We start from the raw sequence: 22,112 nt of genomic DNA on the forward strand, positions 1-22,112 counted from the left end.
GAAGAGAAATGGTCCCATCCCCCAGTGTTTTGCCTGGGCAACCACCAGGGTGTGATGAGGAGGAAGGGGGGTGAATTCTGGAAATTGAATCTCCACAAGAAACTAGCACAAGAATCCGAAGCAATATTTATCTATTTTATTACAAACCAAACCTAGTACTGCAACACACAATGCTGTCAACAGAACCGTTGGGTGTGTGGGGTGGTGGGGGGGACCAATACCAAAATGTACTTCACTGGTGATCAGTTTTCAAGCAAGCGTCTCCCACTTCAACAAGGCCAATGTTGGATATAGACTTACGTCATGGGGCCCTTGGCATCAGCTCCTTTGTCCTGGCTGTTTTGCCCCCTCTTTCTCACAGCAGCAATGAACACAGTCAGAAGAATTTAATAGGATCAGTGAGACAGGCACAAAGTTCTGTTTTCACATACAGTGGTCTAACCGACCAACTTAATGGAGAACAGCATGTGGCCCATTACTTCTGGGTAAGGATATACTCAGTTACACCTTTCCTCAGACCAGCGTGGCACTTGGTTCTCTGGTAGGACTGTCAGTGTTGCCACTGCAGGACTTATTGCAAACATTTGTAGTTTCAGTTCTGGGAGAAACTTTATGTGAGCGCGGCAGCCATTGTGGACAACTGAATGACTGATTTATGCCACAGAGCCAGGATAGTCTGGGTGACTACCCAATATGCTAGACGACATTTGTGCTGTAATTTTGGCCCTATCACACAGGATCACTCAAAGCCTCACATGTACACAGCAATGTGAAGTACAAGCCATGCGAGAGATTGCTCAGGATCTTACGCAAACCTAGCAACTCAGTGTGCTGCTGGGACTCATTCTCCAACAGGAATGGAAGGGGGAGCCATGTACCGCTCGCTTCCCACTCCATCAGTAGAGCCAGACTGGGAGGCGACCCCCTGGCAGATTTCCCCTAGAACCCACAGGTTCTGAGACTGGTCCTACAAGCAGACAGGAGCTTGGCTTCCTTGGAAAAGGTGTGCGGACTACTATCTTGCAGAAAAGTGGTGGACGAATGTTTCTGAAGCTCCCTTTAGAGACAGCAGGGCGAACAGCAGGACAAGGGGTACAGAAGGGTTTACATGGCAACAGATGCTCAGTGGCTCAAAGTTACTGGCAGGAAAGATACAGTGAGTCTTAGCAGAGTGTCAGCCATCAAGACTGAGTTTAAGAGGTTTCCTGCCCCAAGCAAATGGGCAATGGCCATCTTTACCAACTCTCTTCTGCTAATAAAGATTCACTGCTCTCAGAAACCTTTATGAGACTGCCTGCCCCGGCAGGCAACCCTCTGTTCATGCTGGCTGCAGCCAGAAGTGAGAACAGCAGCCAGAGTTCATTCCTAAAACTAATATACAAAGAAAAGGAGTTTTTAAAAAGTTGGGTTCCTTCCTTATTCCAATAGCAGAATTAGAGGAGGAAACTGACATTTCTCATTATACACTAAACTAAATCATTTCAGTGCACACACGCCCCTTTGCCCCAAGTGTCCTGTGCATACAAAGAAAAAGCAAGGAGAGCATATACAACGTATGTGATTTATAATGAGAAACGACAGCGGCGGCTGCTGTTCAATACAGATAACGGTTCTTCCTTACAAAGGGCTTGCGAGATTTGTGCTGCGGGCAGCCACGTATGAAGAGTTTGTTTGGTCTGGATTGAAAAAACAACTGAACACTATGACCAGCCTTAAACCTGCTCAGGCTCTGGAACCCCATGAGCAATTGATTTTTGCAACTGAGCCCTGCTCCCTCGCCGTTTAATTAGCAAACCACGTGGTGCGAACTTCTGGTGTTGAGACATCAGGACGTTTGGGTTGGGACGCGAGTTGTTCAGCACACACTGTTGTCACCAAGCAACGTCATTGCAGTTGTCTGGGAGTGTGCCAAGTCACATCACCACATTGTACAGCCATGCAGCCCTGCTCTGCCATGCTGCAACTCAGTGCTGCTGGGAGGCGATGTTGTGGGGTCACCCAAGAGCAGCCCGGCAGGAAATCTGCACTACCTCGGTCCCCGTTTCAGGGCACTTCAATGGTATTGCACACAGAGCTTTCCCAAGGCAGGACACATTGCAAACCCAAACTGGTGCCTGCTTACCATTGCTCAATAGCTTGGGAACAGATCACATGCTGGGAGGATACAAGTGAGCGAGGAGAGAAATCTCACTCACCACATTATATGCAACAACACAGCAGCCACCTTTTGGGCAAACCCGCCAAGTTACATGGATAACAATGTCACCAGAGAGCTGCTCCTCCTTCTGCAGCAGAGTGCAAACAGCCAGAGCAGAGAGTTGCCAGTTTTGTTTGGACATATTCCTAGGGGTTGGGGGTGCATTACACGACCGATCTTTAATTGCATGTTAAGCTTTAATTCCCAGAGTCTCCAGAACCCTGGGCGGTTGGCAAGTCTAGTTTGGGTAGAGAAGATGTGCATGAAAGATGAGTATAAAAGCTGTGGCCCACATCTGAGCGGCAGAAGAGCATGTGTCTGACATCTGAGAAGCTGATGTAAATAACGCGTCCCCCTATGCCCCACATGCACATGGACCAACAGCTAGAGATGCGCAAACTCAGGGTATGCAACCTGCCATGCTCCATGCAGCCTACTGCCTAATGCACAGATCTAGCTGACTCCTTCACAGATTCCACAAGACGGTCACTTTGGCCAAAGCACCCCTGGCTGAAATGGTCACCGTAATCTCCGAAAGCAGCAGCTTGTACAAGCTTTAATATTTCTACCATTTTAATAGTGTGTGTCATTACGGCTTCCACTAGAGACATCAGAACATATAGCATCATGGGTGCTACTGACTCCCAGGGACTGGTCTCTTGTGGTATTGATGTATAGAATCATAGAATCCTCAGGCTGGAAGGGACCTCAGGAGGTCATCTTGTCCAGCCCCCTGCCCAAAGCAGGATCAACCCCAACTAAATCATCCCAGCCAGGACTTTCTCAGGTTGGGACTTAAAAACCTCTAGGGATGGAGATTCTACCACCTCTCTTGGTAACATATTCCAGTGCTTCACCACTCTCCTGGTAAAATATTTTTTCCTAATATCCAACCTATATCTCCCCAACTGTAACTTTAGACCATTGCTCCTCATTCTGCCATCAGTCACTACTGAGAACCATCTCTCTCCATCCTTTTTAGATGTGCTCTCATCTCTTCACTGTAGCACTAAGCAGACTGCAAAGGGGCTCAGAGGCATTGCTGAGCTACTTCATGCTTTGTCTTTTGTATTCTTACATATGAACACGGTGTATTTCCAGGGTTACATTTTGCTATGTGAAGATGCAGGACTTCTTTCCTTCCCCCTCACTTCCCTGGACTGCACCAAGCCTCCCTATTCTTGGTATCCTCCTTGTGCTCATGGTGCCACTAGAGTCCCAAGATGCAGCATCAGCTGTGCACATCTTCCTTGCCTGAACTGGCAGCAGGGCTGTTGATCACTACTACCCAATCTGCAGCTCCTCCTGGCGCTATCTTTGTGCCTCAGGTTTGAGCTTCACACCCATTTGTGCTTGTTCATCAGCAGTTCTGTAGTATGGGGATGGAAAGGAGCATTGATTTCTCAAAGGCCTTATCCTGCTCACTGCAGTGGTCCCTCAACTCCAGCAGCAGCTGGGTATATTCAGTAACTCCCAAGAAGCATCTGGACTACTGCATAGGACCACCAGTGCACATTTATGAACACAAGCTATGCTCATAACTTGCTTTTATGCAATTGGAAATGTTAGTGAGAGCGCAGTTCAGGCCAGGAGACTGCAAACTTCACTGCATTACCGGATTCCAGGAGTCTGTCCTGTTAGCTGTAACGGCTTATGAAAATTGAGGGGCAGGCAAACAGTGACGCCAACCCCTGTACAAGACAACTGTACAATTTACATATATATTTATATACAGTATATAAAAATCTTTCTTCTTGAGTCCCCGTGATTTCAGAAACTTAAGTTGTCAGTAGCTGGCCAAGTTTCTTTTTGTTTTTTTAAAGTCATGCTTTCATTTTCCCCCTCTCTGAAGTATTAGGTAATGGCATTAGAGAAAACAAAAAACCCCAAACCAATCATTTTTAAAAAGTGCAAACATTCTGGGTGCCACTGCTGCTACGCTGGATGTTGTCAAAGCCACAAGCATGCAAGGCAGGCAGCAAGGTGTCCGTCTGTCCATCCTTGGGTGGTCTCCTGTCTTCTGTTCAGATCTGCTTCTAGACCAGGCGTCCTACTGAAGGGGGTGGGTCAGACACAAAATTGGTAGGAGGAGGCAAGAGAGGAAAACCAAAGTGAAAACCAAAATTGCAGACAGCCGGTGACAGAAGAGAGTTCTGGAGGACAAAAGTTTCATGGTGAGCTGCAGGCTGATAAGGACTGGGACGTCATCAGCAACAGCCTTGTGGAGAAGGCAGCTTTGGATTAGTCTCATACATACAGCCTTAGGTGTGGCTGCATAGTTAACACACAAACCAGCACTGCTCATTCGCGGCCGGAGAATGGGTGAATGGTCCAGGCAGAACAACCAGGCCCTCTCTTCCATTTCAGGCCCAGGCGCTTCCCACTGAAGGGCAGCACTCCCTCCATTTCTAGGGAACGTAGGATAGAGCTCTCACTGCACTACCACTGTAAATCATCTCCCACGGTGGCCATCTGGGTTCCTTCCCCACCCAGCACATCTGCGAGGAATTCAGCAGAAAGTCAGAGCAGCCTCTCCCCAGCCCTCCAGCAGCAGGACCCAGAAACCTCACCCCTCACAAAGGTATTCTTGGACAACCTGCTCCCAAGGCCACCGTGCTGCTCAAGGCCCAGCTCCAAAATTAATGCTGGGTTTTAGGAAACCCCGTGAACTCAGAGCATAGATTCAGCTGAAGGGAAGGGATGTCAATACTTAAAAAGCCACAGGGCTCTGCCAAGACCTGGGGGAGCCACAGCACTTCAGGTGCCTTGGGGTTGCTTAGCTGGTTGTACTGATGTTCAGATCCAGCTGGGCCAACAGCTGCCATAGGTAAGGAGCCGGGGGGAAGTGTTGCACACCCAGAATACAGAGGGCATTGGGCAGAAGGAGTGGGGTCAGGGCAACCAGGCCTCAGTGCCACCTGGATCCCTGTTCTGGACTCTTCCCCCTCAGGGCCATGCAGAACAGCACTCCAGCAGCAATTTAAAGGGCCCAGGCTGCCACCACTGCCACAGTAGCAGTGGCTGGGAGCCCCAGGCCTCTTGGAATTGTTGGGCCCTGGGACAATTGCGCCCTCCCCACACCAGGATTGTTCAGATCTACTGCTGTTATGAAATCCTGAAGCGACAAACGGTTGCCATGTGGCTATAACAGCAAGTCTCTGAGATAAGGAATCCCACAGAGCAGCACAGAGCCAGACAGAGAGAGCTGCTAGAAGAAAAGCTGCTACTTTCACAAATGCATTTGTCTTTGCTTAACAGGAAATGAGCAAGAGACAAAGTATCCCTTTACTTTAACGGAGTAACACGTTTTGCCCTGCAGTACCGCACTCTACTTCTTGTTAGTCAAGACACGCATATAGATGCTGTTCACATGGCTGGCCCTTTTATGGGTACACAAAGGGTTTATAGCAGGAAGGTGGCAGAACTATAACTCTGCCCCCTTCTGTACTGACTGGCAGAGGTGGCCAGTCGGGGACAGGAGCAGCACTTCCCTACATGGTTGCTTAGTGACCATGTTCCACCTATGCAACAGAGAGCTCACAGGGGACTGAAAACTGCCAAGGGGCATGTTCTTGCAAAGTCTGAAGTAAGGTCATTCTGAGTTACAGTTCATTAGAAAACTGCCCCGGTCTGAAATTTGGACTTGCTTGAAAAGAGAGTAGAAACAGTACATGACAAAATATTAGGCAACAGCAATTAGAAGAAAATACCAAAATATTTTAACAAAAATTCTTCTGTCAACTGACTGACATTCCAGGGGTTATAGTTACATGGGAAATATTAAGATACAAGAATCAATATAAGAACACAGAAGAAACGTAATAATCCATGGGAAAGGGGTGACAGGTTGTTCCATTGTTTGCATAGATTGAGACTTCAAAGCCAAAAGGGACCATTTTATCACCTCCTGTATAACACAGCGTGCTGCTTTTCACACAATACTGAGCCCAATAACTTGTGCCTGACTAAATCATTTCTTCCAAACAGTCACCCCCAAACCTTAGCTCAAAGACACCAAGAGGCAGAGAATCTACCACTTCCCTTGGGAGTTTGTTCTCAGGGTTATGAACTCCATTGTTCAAAATGTGTGCCTAATTTCCAGTCTGAGTTTGTCTGGCTTCAGCTTCCAGCTAATGACTCTTGTTATGCTTTTATATACTTGATTAAAATATATTTCCCCAGGAAAGGACCTGTACATTGATCAAGTCACCTCTGAATCTTATTTTTGCTGAGCTGAACAGAGAGAGCTGTAATAGGGATGGAAAAACCTGTTTAGTGGAGTTAACTAGTTAGATGCTAGGTTTAACTGGTTAACTGTTAAATGAGTGGGGAGTTGTGGATGTTGCTCCAGACCAGCTGGAGTGGATTGCCTCCCTTTGCTGCAGACAGGGGCTGCTCCACCTGGTTTGGAGTGCCTCCATCTGCTGCACGCTGAGGACCAGGGCTGCTCTGGCCTGGCTGGAGCATCACTTCCTGTGGTGCTGCCAAGGGTGAATGCACTCCTGCCCCAGCTGGAGCAGTTTCTGTCTGTGGCTGGGAGCTGCGCCTGCTTTGTCAGCCACACTGGAGCACTCCTTACCCACAGTGCTCCCACTCCTATCTGTTAACAATTAACCAGTTAACAGTTACAGTTAACATCCCAAAGCTGTGAGTCTCTCATTTTAAGGGTTTTTCTCCATCCCTCAAATCATCCTGGCGGCTCTTTCTGCAACCCATTCTGTTTTTCACAATCCTTTTCAAAATGTTGCACAGCATTTCACTATTGGTCTTGCAAATGCGATTTACAAAATAAAATTACCTCCACACTCTCCTATTTATACATGTAAGGATCACATTAGCCAATTTTTGGCAGAGTTTATGCTGAGGAGTTTGGTTTTCTGTGACCCATAAATCCTTTTCAGAGTCACTGCTTTCCAGTGAACAGTCCTCCATTCTGTAGCTCTGGCCTACACTCCTTGTTCCTAGGAGGTATGACCTTGCAGATATACTAGAAAGTATTTTGTTTGAATTGGCTCAGCTTCCGAAGCAACCCACATTGCGCTCAATGACTGTCCTGCCACATCAGCAGCAGCCACTCTACCAATTTCTGTGTCGTCCACAAACATTAAGTCAGCAGTGAGTCTATATTTACTTCCGGGTCATTGATAAATGTCAAATAGCATCTGTTCGAGAACAGATCCTTATGGAACGCCACTAGAAACACATTAACATATCTCAAAGTAGCTATCAATTAGCTTATTCTTACTCTTATTCTTAGCTTATTCTTACTAAAGTGTGTTTACTAATGCTGAATTGTGCTATTTTTTTAAAGAGCCTATTGCTTGGTACTAAGTAAAATATCTAAAAAAGTCTATTACACCTATGTTTACCAACCACAAATTGTAAGTAATATGCATTTCTTAATTCTTGTAAAGGTTCATGTACTTTATTATGTGGCCAAAATAAGATTAACCCTGTCCAACTGATTCTTGAAATGCAACTTATGGCTTTCAGAAAATGTAAGTATATTTGGATAGGAAGCACCATAAAGAAAGGTCTGAAGTAAAATTCAAGGTTCCTTAATACCATACTTTACAAACAGTGGATGTTATCCCCATTTGGAAAACTGTGGCTCAAGTTAAAAAATTACCCAAAAACCACACAAGCTGGCTGGAAAGATGGGGAAGGAAACAATGTTCCCCGATTCCAAATTCTGCATTTTAGCTTCTCTCTCTCTAAACTGGACTGCAAGGTCAGCTCTTTGGATAGATGTCAGGCAAGAGGGTATGGAGGACCCCATGAATTTTAAGGGATGTGAGTGCTACAGAAGAAAAAATGAAATACTTACTGAAAGGGTTAATGCCTTGTCTTTTTCCATGGGGAAAACTGCCAGCACTACCTGCAAGATCCAAGAACGTTATTTGCTTAGCACTGTGAGCAGTTTTGGGTTCTTCTGAATTTTTGAGATAATTTTTGGAAATTGCAATGATTACTCTGCTAATGACAATGGAAGACAGACAATCGCTGACTGCAGTTCCGTACAGTACTGTAGGCAAGTTAACACAAAAACATAAAAATAGCTACACTGGGTCAGACTAAAAGTCCATCCAGCCCAGTATCCTGTCTTCCAACAGTGGCCAATGTCAGCTGCCCCAGAGGGAGTGTCATCTTTGAGTGCTCCATTTGTCTCTTGATCATATAGGGGCCCTACTGGTTGTTAAGCAGGCTCCCTGCTTCTGATGTACTAAAAAAAACATTTTGGTATTGCTTTTTTAGTTTTTGGCTAGCTGTTCTTCAGATTTGTTTTTGGCTTTTCTTATCACATTTTTACATTTAAGTTGGCAGTATTTATGCTCCTTTCTATTTTCCTCACTAAGATTTGACTTCCACTTTTTAAAAGATGCCTTTTTGTCTCCCATCGCTTTTTTTACATGGTTGTTAAGCCACAGTGGCTCTTTATTGGGTCTTTTACTATGTTTTTAAATTTAGAGTATACATTTAAATTGAGCCTCTATTATGGTGTCTTTTAAAGGCTTCCATGTAGCTTGCAGGGATTTTACTTAAGTCACTCTACCTTTTAGTTTCCATTTAACTAACCCTCTCATTTTTGCAAAATTCCCTTTCCTGAAATTAAATGCCACAGTGTTGGATTGCTGAGATGTTCTTCCCACCACAGGAATATAAAATGTTATTATATTATGGTCACTATTTCCAAGTGGTCCTGTTACAGTTACCTCTTGGACCAGATCCTCCAATCCACTTGGAACTAAATCAAAAAATTGCCTCTCCGCTTGTGGGTTCCTGTACGAGCTGCTCCAGGAAGAAATCATTTAAGCTATCAAGAAATTTTATCTCTGCATCTCGTCTGGAGGTGACATGTACCCAGTCAATATGGGAATAACTGAAATCCCCCACTATTATTGATTTTTTATTTTGATTGCTTTCCTAATTTCCCTTGGCATTTCATAGTCACGATCACTGTCCTGGTCAGGTGATTGACAGTATAGGCCTACTGCCATACTCTTGGTACAGCCTGGAATTTCTATCCCTAGAGATTCTATGGAACCTTTTGATTCATTCAAGATTTTTACTTCATTTGATCCTACACTTTCTTTCACTTATAGTGCCACTTCCCCACCTGCATGACCTGTTCTGTCCTTCTGATATATTTTATATCCTGGTATTATTGTGTCCCATTGAGTGTCTTCATTCCACCAAGTTTCTGTGATGCCTACTATATCAATATCCTCCTCCAATACAAGGCACTCTAGTTCACCCATGTTATTTAGAATTCTAGAATTTGTGTATAAGCACTTTAAAAGCTGGTCACTAATTATGTGTGTACTCTTTCCCGATTCTTTTTCATTAGATTGTTTCTCTTCTGATTTGGCCCATACTTTATCCTCTTCCACCCGCTCCTCCTGACTAAAACCTAGAAACTTTCTATCAATAGACTACCTTCTAAGACAAGTCTGATCCATGTGCTCCTCTGCACTAATTGGCTTTCCTCCATTTCTTAGTATAAAAGCTGCTCCAAAATCTTTTCAATGGTAAGTGCCAGCAGTCTGGTTCCACTTTGGTTTAGGTGGAGTTCATTCTTCTGGTATAGGCTCCCCCATCCCAAAAGTTTCCCCAGTTCATAATAAATCTAAACCCCTCCTCCCTACATCATCTCATCCACACTTTCAGACTCAGTTTCTGCCTGCCTACCTGGCCCTGCATGTGGAACTGGAAGCCTTTCTGAGAATGCCACCTTAAAGGTCCTAGATTTCAGTCTCTTTCCTAGCAACCTAAATTTAGCCTCCAGGACATTGCTCCTACCCATCTCTATGTCATTGGTAGCTACGTGTACCATAACCACTGGCTCCTCCCCAGCACTATATATAAAAGTCCATCTAGATGCTTTGAGAGATCCACAACCTTCACACTAGGCAGGCAAGTCACCATATGGTAATTCCTGGTCATCAAAAACCCAGATATCTATGTTTCTAATGATCAAATCAGGCATTACGAATACCTGCCTTTTCCTACTGACTGTAGCTCCCTGCCCCAAAGAGGCATCCTCAGTGCGAGAGGATACCATATCATCATCTGGAAGGAGGCTCCCAAATATGGAATGGTTTCCCTCTGCTTCCATTGATTGCTCTCCTTCCCTGAAGCTTTCATCCTCCTTAACAGTGCAGGGCTGTCTGACTGGAGGTGGGACAATTCTACAGTGTCCCAGAAAGCCTCAGCAACATACCTCTCTGCCTCCCTCAGCTCCTGCCGTTCAGTCACCCTGGCTTCCAAAGCCCACGATTGATCCCTGAGGGGTAGCAGATCCTTGAACCAAATGCACACATATGCCACCTGGCCATGGGGTAAGTAATCATACATGTTACATTGGATGCAATAAACAGAATAGCCCCCAGTCTGTTGCTGGACTTCTGCCTGCATTTTCTATGGATAATTAGATTATAAACGGGGTTATTTAAATATGGTAGTTTGGGGTATAGTTTAATATAAAAGTTTTAAAGAATGTCAAAATTAACCAGCTCCCTCTCAACTCCCCCTCTAAACTCTCTCCGGTTTGCAATCATCTGTTCACAAGCTCACTGGTCACTTACTAGCAAGCTTTATAACCTCTGACCTTCCTGTTTGGTAGCCCTGTCCCCTGCCTACAGCACAACCAACAAGCAGAGGGTTCTAGATTTCAAATCGTAATGGCTATCCTCAGCACACAGCCTTTCAAACGAACTCTGTGCAAAACTCCCATATATTTACATGTATCTGCACCAGGACCTCTCAGTCCTGGCCTGTGTCATCTCTTAGACTTTAATGTCTACATTTTAATCCAGTTCAAAATATTGGATGCTGATGGAAGACACCCCCTACACACAGATCCCAAAATTAAATTTCTCTGCCTGTTCCTGAGTAGGAGAGAGAGGAATAAGAAATGAAGGGTACTTGGTGACATGGGGTTCCTGAGACTTCTTCCTGTTAGTGGAAAACAGGACAAAAGAAAAACACTCAGATTTCTCTAGAAGCTTTATTTCTCATCCTGATCTTAAATGGTAACACTTTTACAGCAGCCGTTTGCCCTTCCTTTTAGGCCAGGAAGAACTTGCACATGAACATGGGGATGCTAGAGAAAGCCTTTTGCAAACTGGCTACTGAGGAGCTAGGCTGCTGACACAGGTTGAACCTCTAAAATTCATGATTCTCTGGTCTGGCAACATACGTGGTCCAGCAAAGAGGCCCAGAAGAGGGGCAGGGGTGTAGCTGAGAGTCGGTGGCTGGGAGAACGGCAATGTTCAAGGAGCAGGGGCTAGGGAGTGGCGGTCAGGGCCAGGGAGCAGGGGCTGGTGCCTTGTTGGGAAAGGAAGGCCAGGGAGCTGCGGAAGGCAGCCAGGAATGTCTGGAAAGGGCCGGAGGCCAGAGGGGGATCATGGATTTCTTGTAGTCTGGCTAAATCCCTGGTCTGGGACTGCTCAGGTCCCGAGGGCGACGACCAGGGAGGGGCAACCTGTAGTGACGTTCATTTTACCCACTTCTCTTTAAAACGTTAAGTGGGAAAAGTCCAGGTACCTTGATACTAAAGATTTACTATGCTGGGCAGACAACTTTATTTCTCATCCCCAAGTGCTTTTTTTTAATCATAAGTGGAGGAGAGACTAATGATACAATCCCATGAAACCATAGGTGTTTACTCATGGTTGCAAGCTCTGGCACCATAAAGGCTATCATTCTATTGTTAGTGCACCGGGTTGATCAGAGCTAGTGGGTGTATGTCTCCTCAAGATGGAATTTACACTTCCTGGCTCCACAGTGGTGTGGAGTTTTTGGCTATTTTTAAAAGTAGAAAGATTACAAAGGAAAGAGGAAGAGCCAACCTGCCCTTCAATCCTTCACAAGCACTTTTCTTCTTTAATAGGTGGTTTAATGCCATCTCTAACCACGCAGAAAAGAGAAGAAATGGCAAAGGAGAATTCTGTGGCCCAGGATTCCCCACTCTGTAATATCCTTCACCTCGCTCTCAAAAGCTCAGTACTGTGCCTACATCCCTTCCCCCACCTCAACTCGTGCATTTGTCTTTGATCCCAAGGACCTGGCTGGTCTCAGGTAGGTACACAGAGTTCTGCAATGCAACAAGGTCAGAGCCCTGTTCTGTACACATAATCTTTTCCACATGCAACAACAGGAGACACGCAAAGGTCAGATGTGCTCAAAGTAAGTATTGATTGGCAATCAGACATTTACAGCAAAATGTCTCAGTTTTTTAGTCGTTGCTGTACTTCTCTCTCTTGGGTAGAACAGGAACATATTAAGGAACATAAGAACGGCCATACTGGTCAGACCAAAGGTCCACCTTGCGCCATATCCTGTCTTACAACAGTGACCCGTGACTGCTGCCCCAGAGGGAGTGAACAGAACAGGTAAATCACAAAAGTGATCCCTCTCGACGCCCATTTTCAACTCTGACAAACAGAGTCTAAAGGACACCATTCTGACCTATCCTAGCTACTATCCATTGACAGACCTAACCTCCATGAATTTATCTAGCTCTTTTTTGAGCCCCATTTAAGTTCCAGGCAGGGAGCGCTGGCAGCCACAGCCTCACAGGGGCTCCTGAAAGGGGGCATCGGCAGCCACAGCCTCATCGGGACTCTGGGCAGGATCACCTGCAGCCGGGACTCCGGCCGGGGAATGCCGGCAGCTGCAGCTTCTCCATATTCACAAAATTCAACTTTTGTTGGGGTTTCACAACATTGAACCCTCGCAAATGTTGAGATCCTACTGTGTTAAGATGCGAACAGCCAAATGAAATCAAGCTCCCTCCCACGCACTGCTCAGCTGGAGCAAACAAGTATTGCATGTGGCATGGAAGACAGGGCTGACTAGGAGAAAGGCATGCGTGTACCACCTCTCTCGCACCACACTTGGCCCATGAGCTGTAATTGTAGCCAATGGCCACATATGCCCTTAGACCTACAGACGTTCCTGTGGTGAAGCATGCTGGCTATGCCCTTCCTTCCCTGACGCACAATCACAAAACCAATGGTCAGTAATGTAATAAAACAACACAAATGCAGTGCATTTGCAGGGCTGAGGGTTAGAAACCCACATCTTTCTGCTTGTAAGCTGAGCAGCTCCAACATTCAATGCCATGTTGCTGATTTAGTTTTAACTCAGGTCAGCTGACTGCCCTGTGGGACATGCTGCTCCACTTCTGAAGGGAAAATGGCTCACCTTCCTTGCTTACTCCCAAGCACCCCTTCAGCTCCTGCAGCGAGATAGACTTGTCCTTGTTAAGGTCGCAGTAGTCAGCGAAGCGTCGAGCACATTTCTTGGGCTTGGCTTTCTTCTTCACATACCGCTTAAAGGGCTTCATCTCCCGCTTGTTGATGTCATTGCTGCTATTGTTGTCCAGCTGGCTGAAGTACCAGTGTACCACCCGCTCCTCCAGCGTGTGGCTGGGATCTGGCTCCGAGAACCTAGAAAACAGAATAACGGGGAGGCTCTCCTTAATGACCGTAAATGTCGTATGCCTGACCCTGACCCTTGCAATGACAACCTATGTTGTATTTTGCCTCTATGCCCAGAAGAAGCAGACTCCTGGCCTAGGAGGCTAATATTTCTGAGCACCTTCAAGAAATGTCTCCCTGTGACCACAGGTCTCAAAACTCCTCCCTCTATAATTAAGTTTTTTGGAGGAGGACTGGTTTGGGAGGGGCATATGCAGAAAAAGAATGGATTTCAGCACCAGCAAAAGGCAGGAGGAGGACAGCCCCAATGAAAGACATCCTTTCTGTGTCTACTGAGCAGGGACAACATAGCCAGCAGCAGGACAAACCTCCCCGTCACGTTCTCTCAAGCACCGTGATGAAGGGTACGTTTTCACTACCGGGAAGATCGACTCTGCCGCAGTCAATCTTCTGGACTTTGATTTAGAGTGTCTTGTGGGGACATGTTAAATCAAACTTAGAGGAAACCCTTGCCAACCGCAGTATTCCTTCCCCTGCTTAGAAGTAAGAGAAGTTGATTGGAATGTAGGGTCCCATTGACCTCCCTTAGTGCACAGAAGCTTGAATGAAGGTAGATCAGCTCTAGCGACATACATTAATGCAGCTGGAATTGTGTACCTTGATTCAACCTTCTCCTGTAGTGCAGGCCTGCCCTCAGCCTTATCCCAGGGAGATCTCTTCTCAGATCTGACTAAGTCTTTTACTTAGTCCTCGGTCTGTCAGTGGAGACTGCCAGCAAGTGGAACAATACGTGTAAGTGGGACAGTAATTTCTATGACATTGACCCCAACCACGAGGAACAGGCTCCAGCTTCTTGAATTCATTTCACGCAAGATGCATTTATTTGTTCGAAAAAGTCTTTGGCCATCTTTGTTGTGTCTATGCCTGTGCTCTAACCTCCCATGTTTTGTTCCCTGGATTTTTTTTTAAACTACGTTCACATTGTGTTAAGGCCCTTTGGAATACCACAGCAGGCAAACACCACAAGTTGGTGAACAACGAAAGGGCAAACTCATTTTGCCTCACTTCAAACTCCGGCCCTGCAACAGCAACTTCTAGTTCTGCTTCTGAGGGAAAACAGAGCAGAGGGAGGGAGACAGAAAAACTGATGCAAAAAAACCAAGAGGTCAGGACCAGTAGTTTTAAATTTCAATTACTTCACCAACGAAGAGTCATGGGGAACAGAGCCACTGGTTTTCTGAAACCATTAAAAAAAAACCCAAACCAAACAATGGCTCATGTTCCCCAAGCAGCAGTAAATTATCAGTCGTCAATGAGGAGGAAACAAAAAATGCTAACGGGAATGATGCTCTAAAAGCTGAATAGCTTCCAGAGGTGGCCTCCCTTTTCTTTCCACTGCAAGTGGGGGCAGAGCAGTTTAAAATAGGACAAGAACTTCAGTCTCTTTCCCAAGGGTGAAACGGCCCAGCCAGCTAGTCCCAGAACGTAGCCAGTCAGCAGTAGTTAGATGTGTGTTGCTCTACCTTTGGCTCAATGCTATAAAGCGACCTCCAGAAGTGCAGCCCAGACCCCAAGCCTGCTGTTTTAATCCTCTCCAAGAGTTTTAGGAGGAAGGTTGAGTGGATTATAAATTCAGATTCTTGTGGGGGGTCTTGGTCTCTTGTGGGTACAGTATAAATACCTGGGTTCAATCCCATCACAGGAGAAGCTCCTGAATACATTGAAATAAGATCTATGATCATCTTAAAGACCACAGGTTGAACCTCTCTCGTCCATCACTCTCTGGTCTGGCAACATCCATAGTCCATGATTTTAATTAGCTTAGCGTCCACTTAACAAGTCTCCATGGTCCCATACAGTTTTTTAGAACCACCAGTCCTGGCTCTCCGTGTTCTGTGCTGTCATTTAGCTCTAATCAACCCCTACATGTCTTCTAAGAGCCCAATAAACAGTGGAAGTGCTGGCAATGCTGCTAGACAACATTGACCTCCTGTGGTTCGGCACTGTTCAGGTCCTGAGGGTCCCAGACTAGGGAGGCTAAACCTGTAGTCGCCTCTGTCATAGTGGGATATATTTCAAAAAACAGGAAACGTGACATTTTCTCTGCTGAACAGCCAGGGTGAAAAAAAGCTGCCATATTTTGAGCCCTTCAGGCTTCTCGGTATCCTTTGACAAAGCAGGAGCTGCTGTTTAAGTGAGTGAAAAACAAAAGCCTTGTCAAGCTGCACTTTAATTCAGAGCAGTAAGGAGGGGGAGGTTACAGTGTGACATTGAAGAGTGTGATCAGAGGGTGGTGGGGAAGACTGATCACTGGCAAGCTTCTCAGGCAGCTTTACAAGCAATAAAAACATATTATTGAAGGGCAGCCTCTGCCCCAGATCCTTGAGAAGACTGAAACAACAAATATAAACAAATCTTACAAACCAAGGAAAACAAAATAAACTACAAACTTAATTTTTAAAGATTTTACTTGATAATTTCTTTTGCATAATTCAGTTCTGGGCTGTGTGGCAGACCAGCACTCAGAATTAATCACCTGATCAGCGCACAGTAGAAAGCAGGGAGCTTGGCTTAGCTCTTGGAGCCAAAACACAAGCCAAACCACTGAAGCCATGGGAACAAAGAAAACAAAAAGACAGCCTCGTGAAGGTAAGGAGCCGTCTTCATTTTTCAGAGTTTGGAAACTCCCCATGAAGTACAGGTTGCCAAGGCAGAAGAAAACGCAAGCTAGTCCTCGTGACTTGCATTTGTGAATTTGTTCATTGGTGCTTTTCCATTTTGGAAAGTAGGTGGACTATTGCCTGAGGACTGGCTAGTTTCCATGACCCAAGGGAACACCTGGGGTTTGGTGGCGTGGAGAAGGGAGAGCGGTTTTGGTTGCTGGGCTAGGACCCCTGACTGGATGAGTCCCAACTGGTTTTACCTCCTACCTGCAAAAACACTTCCCCTCCCACCCATGTCAACCTGCCCAGCTGCCTTTTCCCAGCCCCTTCATAAGGCTGAGGCAGTTCATTCCAGTAGCAGAGTTACAGAACACAGAACTCCGAGCAGCAGCTGAGAGGACACAGGATGGGAATGTGATATTCTCGCTGGCTGTTGGAAGGATGAATGGTGGCCCTCAATAGGGTCAGAAGCCCAGGCAGGGAAGAAGTCTCCCTGTATTCAAAATACAGGAATAGAAGGTGAGAAGCAGGGGCTCCTCTTGCGGGGGAAGTGAGGGACAGAGAGTTTGGGGAATGCAACCAACTCCAGTTCCCCGGTAAAGAATACAGAGGTCCGATGAAGCCCTTTGTGTTGTAAGGGTTAATATAAACTCACCAAAGCACAGATCTAGGGTACATCAAACATGACCATTCCAGCCAGTGTGGTGATGGTGGTGAAGAGGGGTAGAGGGTAAAGCCATAAGGGTTACTTTAACCTAGGGGCTGGGAGTGGGAAAGGGACAATAAAGCCTGTTTTGATCTTTAGCACACATTGTAACTGAGTACACAGTGCTGCTGTCACCAAGGTGGTAAACTGCCCTTGACTGCATGGACCTAGGCCAGCGTAAGAGAGAATGGAGCGGAAGAGACAGAGGGCTCCCTCAAACATCTGAGTTCTAGGGCTACCATATTTGAACTTTCAAAAAATAAGACACCTCTGAGAAGGAGTGTTTCTGTATCAGTATCTACCAACTCACATTGTATTGATGTGCTCAGTTCAAACGTCCAGTGTTTCCCTGGTTTGCTATTAAATACGATAAAAGGTGAGGTTATGACACACTGTCTTGGCATCCTGAGATATATGTGTTTCCACACAAAGAAGCTCATGGTTCATCAGTGTGACATGGCTTTAAGTGACCCTGTATCATTGCTAGGCCTCCATGTTTTAAGGCTGCATTATGGTGCAACAGTGTTATATTGCAACAGCTGAATTATACCTGGGCCTAGAATTATCCTGCTTATGGACTGTGGGACAGACTGGCAACTTTCAGAGGAGACACATTCTGCTGACCCTCTGCTCCCACCCTAAAAAGAGAGCTCAAATCAATACATAGAAGCAAAGGCCCATCCTGAGCCTCTCTCCTGATCCAAGGACTAGAGAAGACAGAGTGGTGTCAGCTCCTCAGTTTGTTACTGTAACGCACTAGGACACCTCCTGCTATGCACTATCCACATGAAAAGTACACTGAATATTCCAATTCTCTTGGAAAGGTGTAGTAACTGCTTGTGTAAGATGAGGGAAAAAGAAACCACACCAAAAAACACAAAACAAAACAAGTCATGCACACAGTACAGGATGTCTCCTCAGCCTACTCTCCCGACCACATCAAAACCATGCTGGCCTTTCTCCTGGCGGCATGGTGAAGCAACCCATGCAGGAAGGATGATTAATAAACCAGACAAACAAAAAAACTGCCTAAGCACCTATCCCAACATACAGCCAAACCTTCCAAAAAAAGCAAGTCTTCAGAAAAGCGTGTGTCTATTTCACCATTTCAAAGGAAGAGAGTGACCAGATCTCAGAGAGATTGCCTTACTTAGGCACCCATTCTTCTAATAAATATTTACGTGCTGACAAAGGAAGGAGCTTCACGTCCAAGTGTATGAATAGGGAGCAGGGTCCCTAGGGGCCAATCCCAGGTCTGCCACTGACTCACCGTACTGCCTCGAGCAAATCATTTTCCTAACTACATCTCCCTTTATAAAATGGGGATAGCATCCACCTCATGGGGAGAAAGTCTTCATTGGTTGCAATGGTTTGAGATTTCTGGATGGAAGGCGCTACATGAGAGCACAGTATCATCACAGAAGAGACATAGGAGATCATTAAGTCCATCCCCCCGCCCAAAGCAGGAGCAATCCCAATTAAATCATCCCCGCCTGGGCTTTAAAACATTGACGTTATTTAGCAAAAATGGTGAACGGACAGCAAAGCAAAGGGGTTACGTACGTGTGTGTGTGCATATTCAAATTGTTGTACTGAACTCTGAAGCAGAGCAGGGGGGAATCTGAAAAGATTTCAAAAGGTCAGATTTCCTAAACTGACATTTTAGATTGGACAGAGACATCTTTAAGCCCCCAGGGCCAGATAGTTGTCCTGCTAGCAAGATGCAAAGAGCTAATAGGGATAGAGGATAATGTGGAAGAAAGCAGTAGTGTCAGACATCACTTCCACTCAGGACCACTGCATTTTTACACGATGTGCAACGTCATTATCTGCCTTAGGAGTGCAGTGGGTGTTGATCAGAGCACAATGTGCTCCTAAGTGATCGGAAACAGAGGATGTAGCTAGTAAATTGAAATGTGTACACACAGTGACTAAACCATCGCTTCCCTCTCACTCTCCAAAGATAGGCAAGCATGACACAATAGGTACAATGTCCGTGTCTAATACAAAAGGATTGTAGTTAGAGACCTACTATAAACAGCCTGCTAGTGTGAGACCACATAAGAACAAACCTTCTTTCCCATCACCATGAGAAGCTATGCACAGGAAAAACTAAAAGCTGTGTACACTTTGGGATACATGTTATGTACCCCACTGAAACCCATTAAGAAACCTCCCTCTTGAATTCATCCTCTGTTTGGCGAGGACAAAAGCTGCATCATGTGCTGTACCACTAAGTCCACAATTGTGTACACAATAAATCAGAGGAAGTTATTCTAGTTCCATGCAAGCTGGGAGGAAGTGGTGAAGAATGCAAGGCTGCTGGTAGAGTTACAGAGAGGCACAAACAGAGTTAATTCAGCTTCCATCTCTTAGGACAGATGGATGAGCAGTCATCAACAGGGTCTGAAGAACTAAACCTGAGTGTTTTTTCAATCCATCTGGTTGGAGGTGTTGCTAAAGAAAGGATGCAGATGAGTAAAACTAAAGAATTACTAGGATAGACTCTGATGTCCTACCAATGCCTGAGAGAGCTGCTGGCTAGGGAGTGACCCAAAAGCAGGAACAGAGAGACGGGGAGTGAGCCAGGAGAAATAGTCTCAATTTACATTGGTGGGGTAGGGAGCTAGGTTGGATATTAGGACAAACTACTTCACTGGGAGGGTGGTGAAGCACTGGAATGGGCTGCTTAGAGAGTTGGTGGAATCTCCATCCTTGGAGGCATTTAAGGCCAAGTTTGAGAAAGGCCTGGCTGGGATTATTTGGTTGGATTTGGGCCTGCTTTGAACAGGGGGTTAGACAAGATGACCTCCTGAGGGCTCTTCCAACCCTAATCTATGATTCTATTAAGGAGTTTAACAACCCGAGACTGAATTCGTAAGATTTATTGCTTTGCTTCCATTTCCTTGTATCCTTTTGTTTTTCTCTTTCTCCCAACTTTTAATCACTCCAGTTGTGGCACATAGCAGAAATTCTGACAGGGTCCCAGATTTGTTTGCCTTTTCTAAAAGAGCCAAGAACAATTTTAAATCATTTCTAGAAATTTCTGAACTGTATTAGAACTTTTTTCCCCTGAGGGAGGACTGTATAGCAAGGACCAGCTGCACTAAGGCAGTTACCTGACTATTCAGACCTGCACATCCAAACCAGAAATTGTACCCAACACATACTTTAAAAGTCTCTGATTCCTAAGAAGCCTACTTTGCAAGATGTATGGCACCAGAACTGTGATAGGATGGAAAAAAACTGATGCACCCCTTCCGAGATGGCCTGAATAACAGTGTGTATGGAAGTTTATACCAGAGGAGTTGCTTGCATTTAATTATGGCAGCAGGCATGCAAAATATTTGGGTGGTGGAGTAATGTGCCTCACTTGGAATGGGCTGCTGAAAGGTTTCTTTTTCCTTTTGCACACTGGCTGTTAACACTGTAGCTTGAAATAAATCAACAGTGTGATTTATTTCACTGAAGATTGTGAAAAGCAAGGTAGTGAAGGATGCTGCCAGAAAGGGTTCCATTAAAAGGTTATAAATGCACAATACTTTGGGGACTTAGGGAAGTAATGCTTTTATAAGAGTAGTTGGTTCTTATGGACATCTCTCCTCCCTACAGTGCTGCTGCTTTATGGTGAGCTTTATTTTCAAGAGTGCTGATTACACAGACATGGACAGAGAAATCAAAAAAGGATGCTAAATAAGTCTGAAATATTCTCTAGGGCTTTTCTTTACCCACATCCACTATTTTTGCATCATGCAAATTTCATAAAATTGACATTTGGAATTGTTATAACTAGGAAGGGAACAATGCATTTTCATTCTAGCATATTTAACTTGCACTGCTGTACAAACGTTTTTCATGCTAGACATACTGGTGCTTCACGGATTGTACAACATTCAGTTCATAGGCCGTCAGCAATCACTGCGACCTGGTGGACTTTAAATATGAATTGATACATAACAACCAATACTGAGGACAACTGGACAGGAGGTGAAAAGCTCAGAAATGAGTATTTATGTCAGGCAATTGGAGACCATTCTGTTCCCTTCAGTATCTTAAAAGATGAAGTCTGAGACACATGACCCTGTCTAGCACATGCATGGCTCTCATTTTCTCTGGGGCAGCTGGATGTGCCAGAGCACCTGCCCTCAATAAAACACACGTTTATTGTGCTCTCCTCTAAGCACTTCAGCATGTTCACTTTCTACTGATAGTAAAACACCTCAGCCTGATATCACACAAGCCATCCATGAAAGAGCTGGAAACAGAACTCTCCAATGCCAGCCCCAGAAGTTTAAAAAAATCCAAAGGCCAGCGCTCCACATGTCATAAGATGATCTTGCATTGGGGATTTGGGCCTGACTTTTGGGTTGGAACTCCCCATGGTGTACGTGGCAGTTACAGGGTTGTCAGGTCCCACAAATATACAGTGAAGTTCTTTCAGCCTCTCTCCAAACCCCTGAACACTCCAATTATTCCTTCTGTGCTCCCCAGCCTCACATCTGCCCAGCTCTCAACCCAGAAATTCACTCCACTTCTCCCCACACCCCACATCAGTTCTGCCTCTGCTCCCAACACTGCCTCTGCTCCTCCAGGGATTCTTAAACCATCTCTCCCACGTCTCAGGTGGGCCTACAGTCAAGTCCCTTCTTTCCCTTGCCAGAGACGGTGCAAAGAGCAGCATGACTCATTGTTCCTTGCTGTGGGGGAAGAGAGCAGAGCTACTGGGATATTTCTGCTCCTTCCTCTCCTTCCCTTCCTGTCAGAATGAGTGTCAGCTGCTCCTTCTCACCCCTCCCCACCCAAGAATTCCTCTTGGTGCCTAAGAGAAGGGGGAGAACTCTGATTGGCTGCTCTTCTCCAGGGGGTGGGAACACAGGGAAGGCAGAATTTCAGAGGGGTTCTCCCCCGAAGGGCTGGAAGTAAGGGTGTTGCTGGTGCTGCCACACCTCATGGTTTAAAGTGGTTTTCATTATATGCAGGGTTTACAGTCTGGCTGAATGGATCACTGCGCCTCCACTGTAAGAAATGTTCCAGAAATCCTGGGCAGGGCTGAAATTTGCAAGCGGGCTGGAGCTTCTAACATCCTGGTGAAAGGGCCATCA

The 22,112-nt window shown here is 45.6% G+C and overlaps 1 protein-coding gene across 1 annotated transcript in view; it reads right to left on the reverse strand.

Moving 5' to 3' along the window:
• Nucleotides 1–211: 211 nt before the first annotated feature.
• Nucleotides 212–22,112, reverse strand: part of SMOC1 (SPARC related modular calcium binding 1) — a 183,084-nt gene continuing 161,183 nt past the window's right edge. The window contains exons 11-13 of the mRNA XM_074998874.1: nt 13,406–13,650; nt 8,025–8,075; nt 212–4,250 (exon numbers count right to left, since the gene is read on the reverse strand). Of these exons, the coding sequence (XP_074854975.1) occupies nt 4,234–4,250; nt 8,025–8,075; nt 13,406–13,650 (313 nt within the window). The 3' untranslated portion in view covers nt 212–4,233. The remainder of the gene's footprint in view (nt 4,251–8,024; nt 8,076–13,405; nt 13,651–22,112) is intronic.

Source organism: Carettochelys insculpta, chromosome 6, assembly GCF_033958435.1.
Source record: "Carettochelys insculpta isolate YL-2023 chromosome 6, ASM3395843v1, whole genome shotgun sequence".
In the NCBI taxonomy this organism is placed as follows: Eukaryota; Metazoa; Chordata; order Testudines; family Carettochelyidae; genus Carettochelys; species Carettochelys insculpta.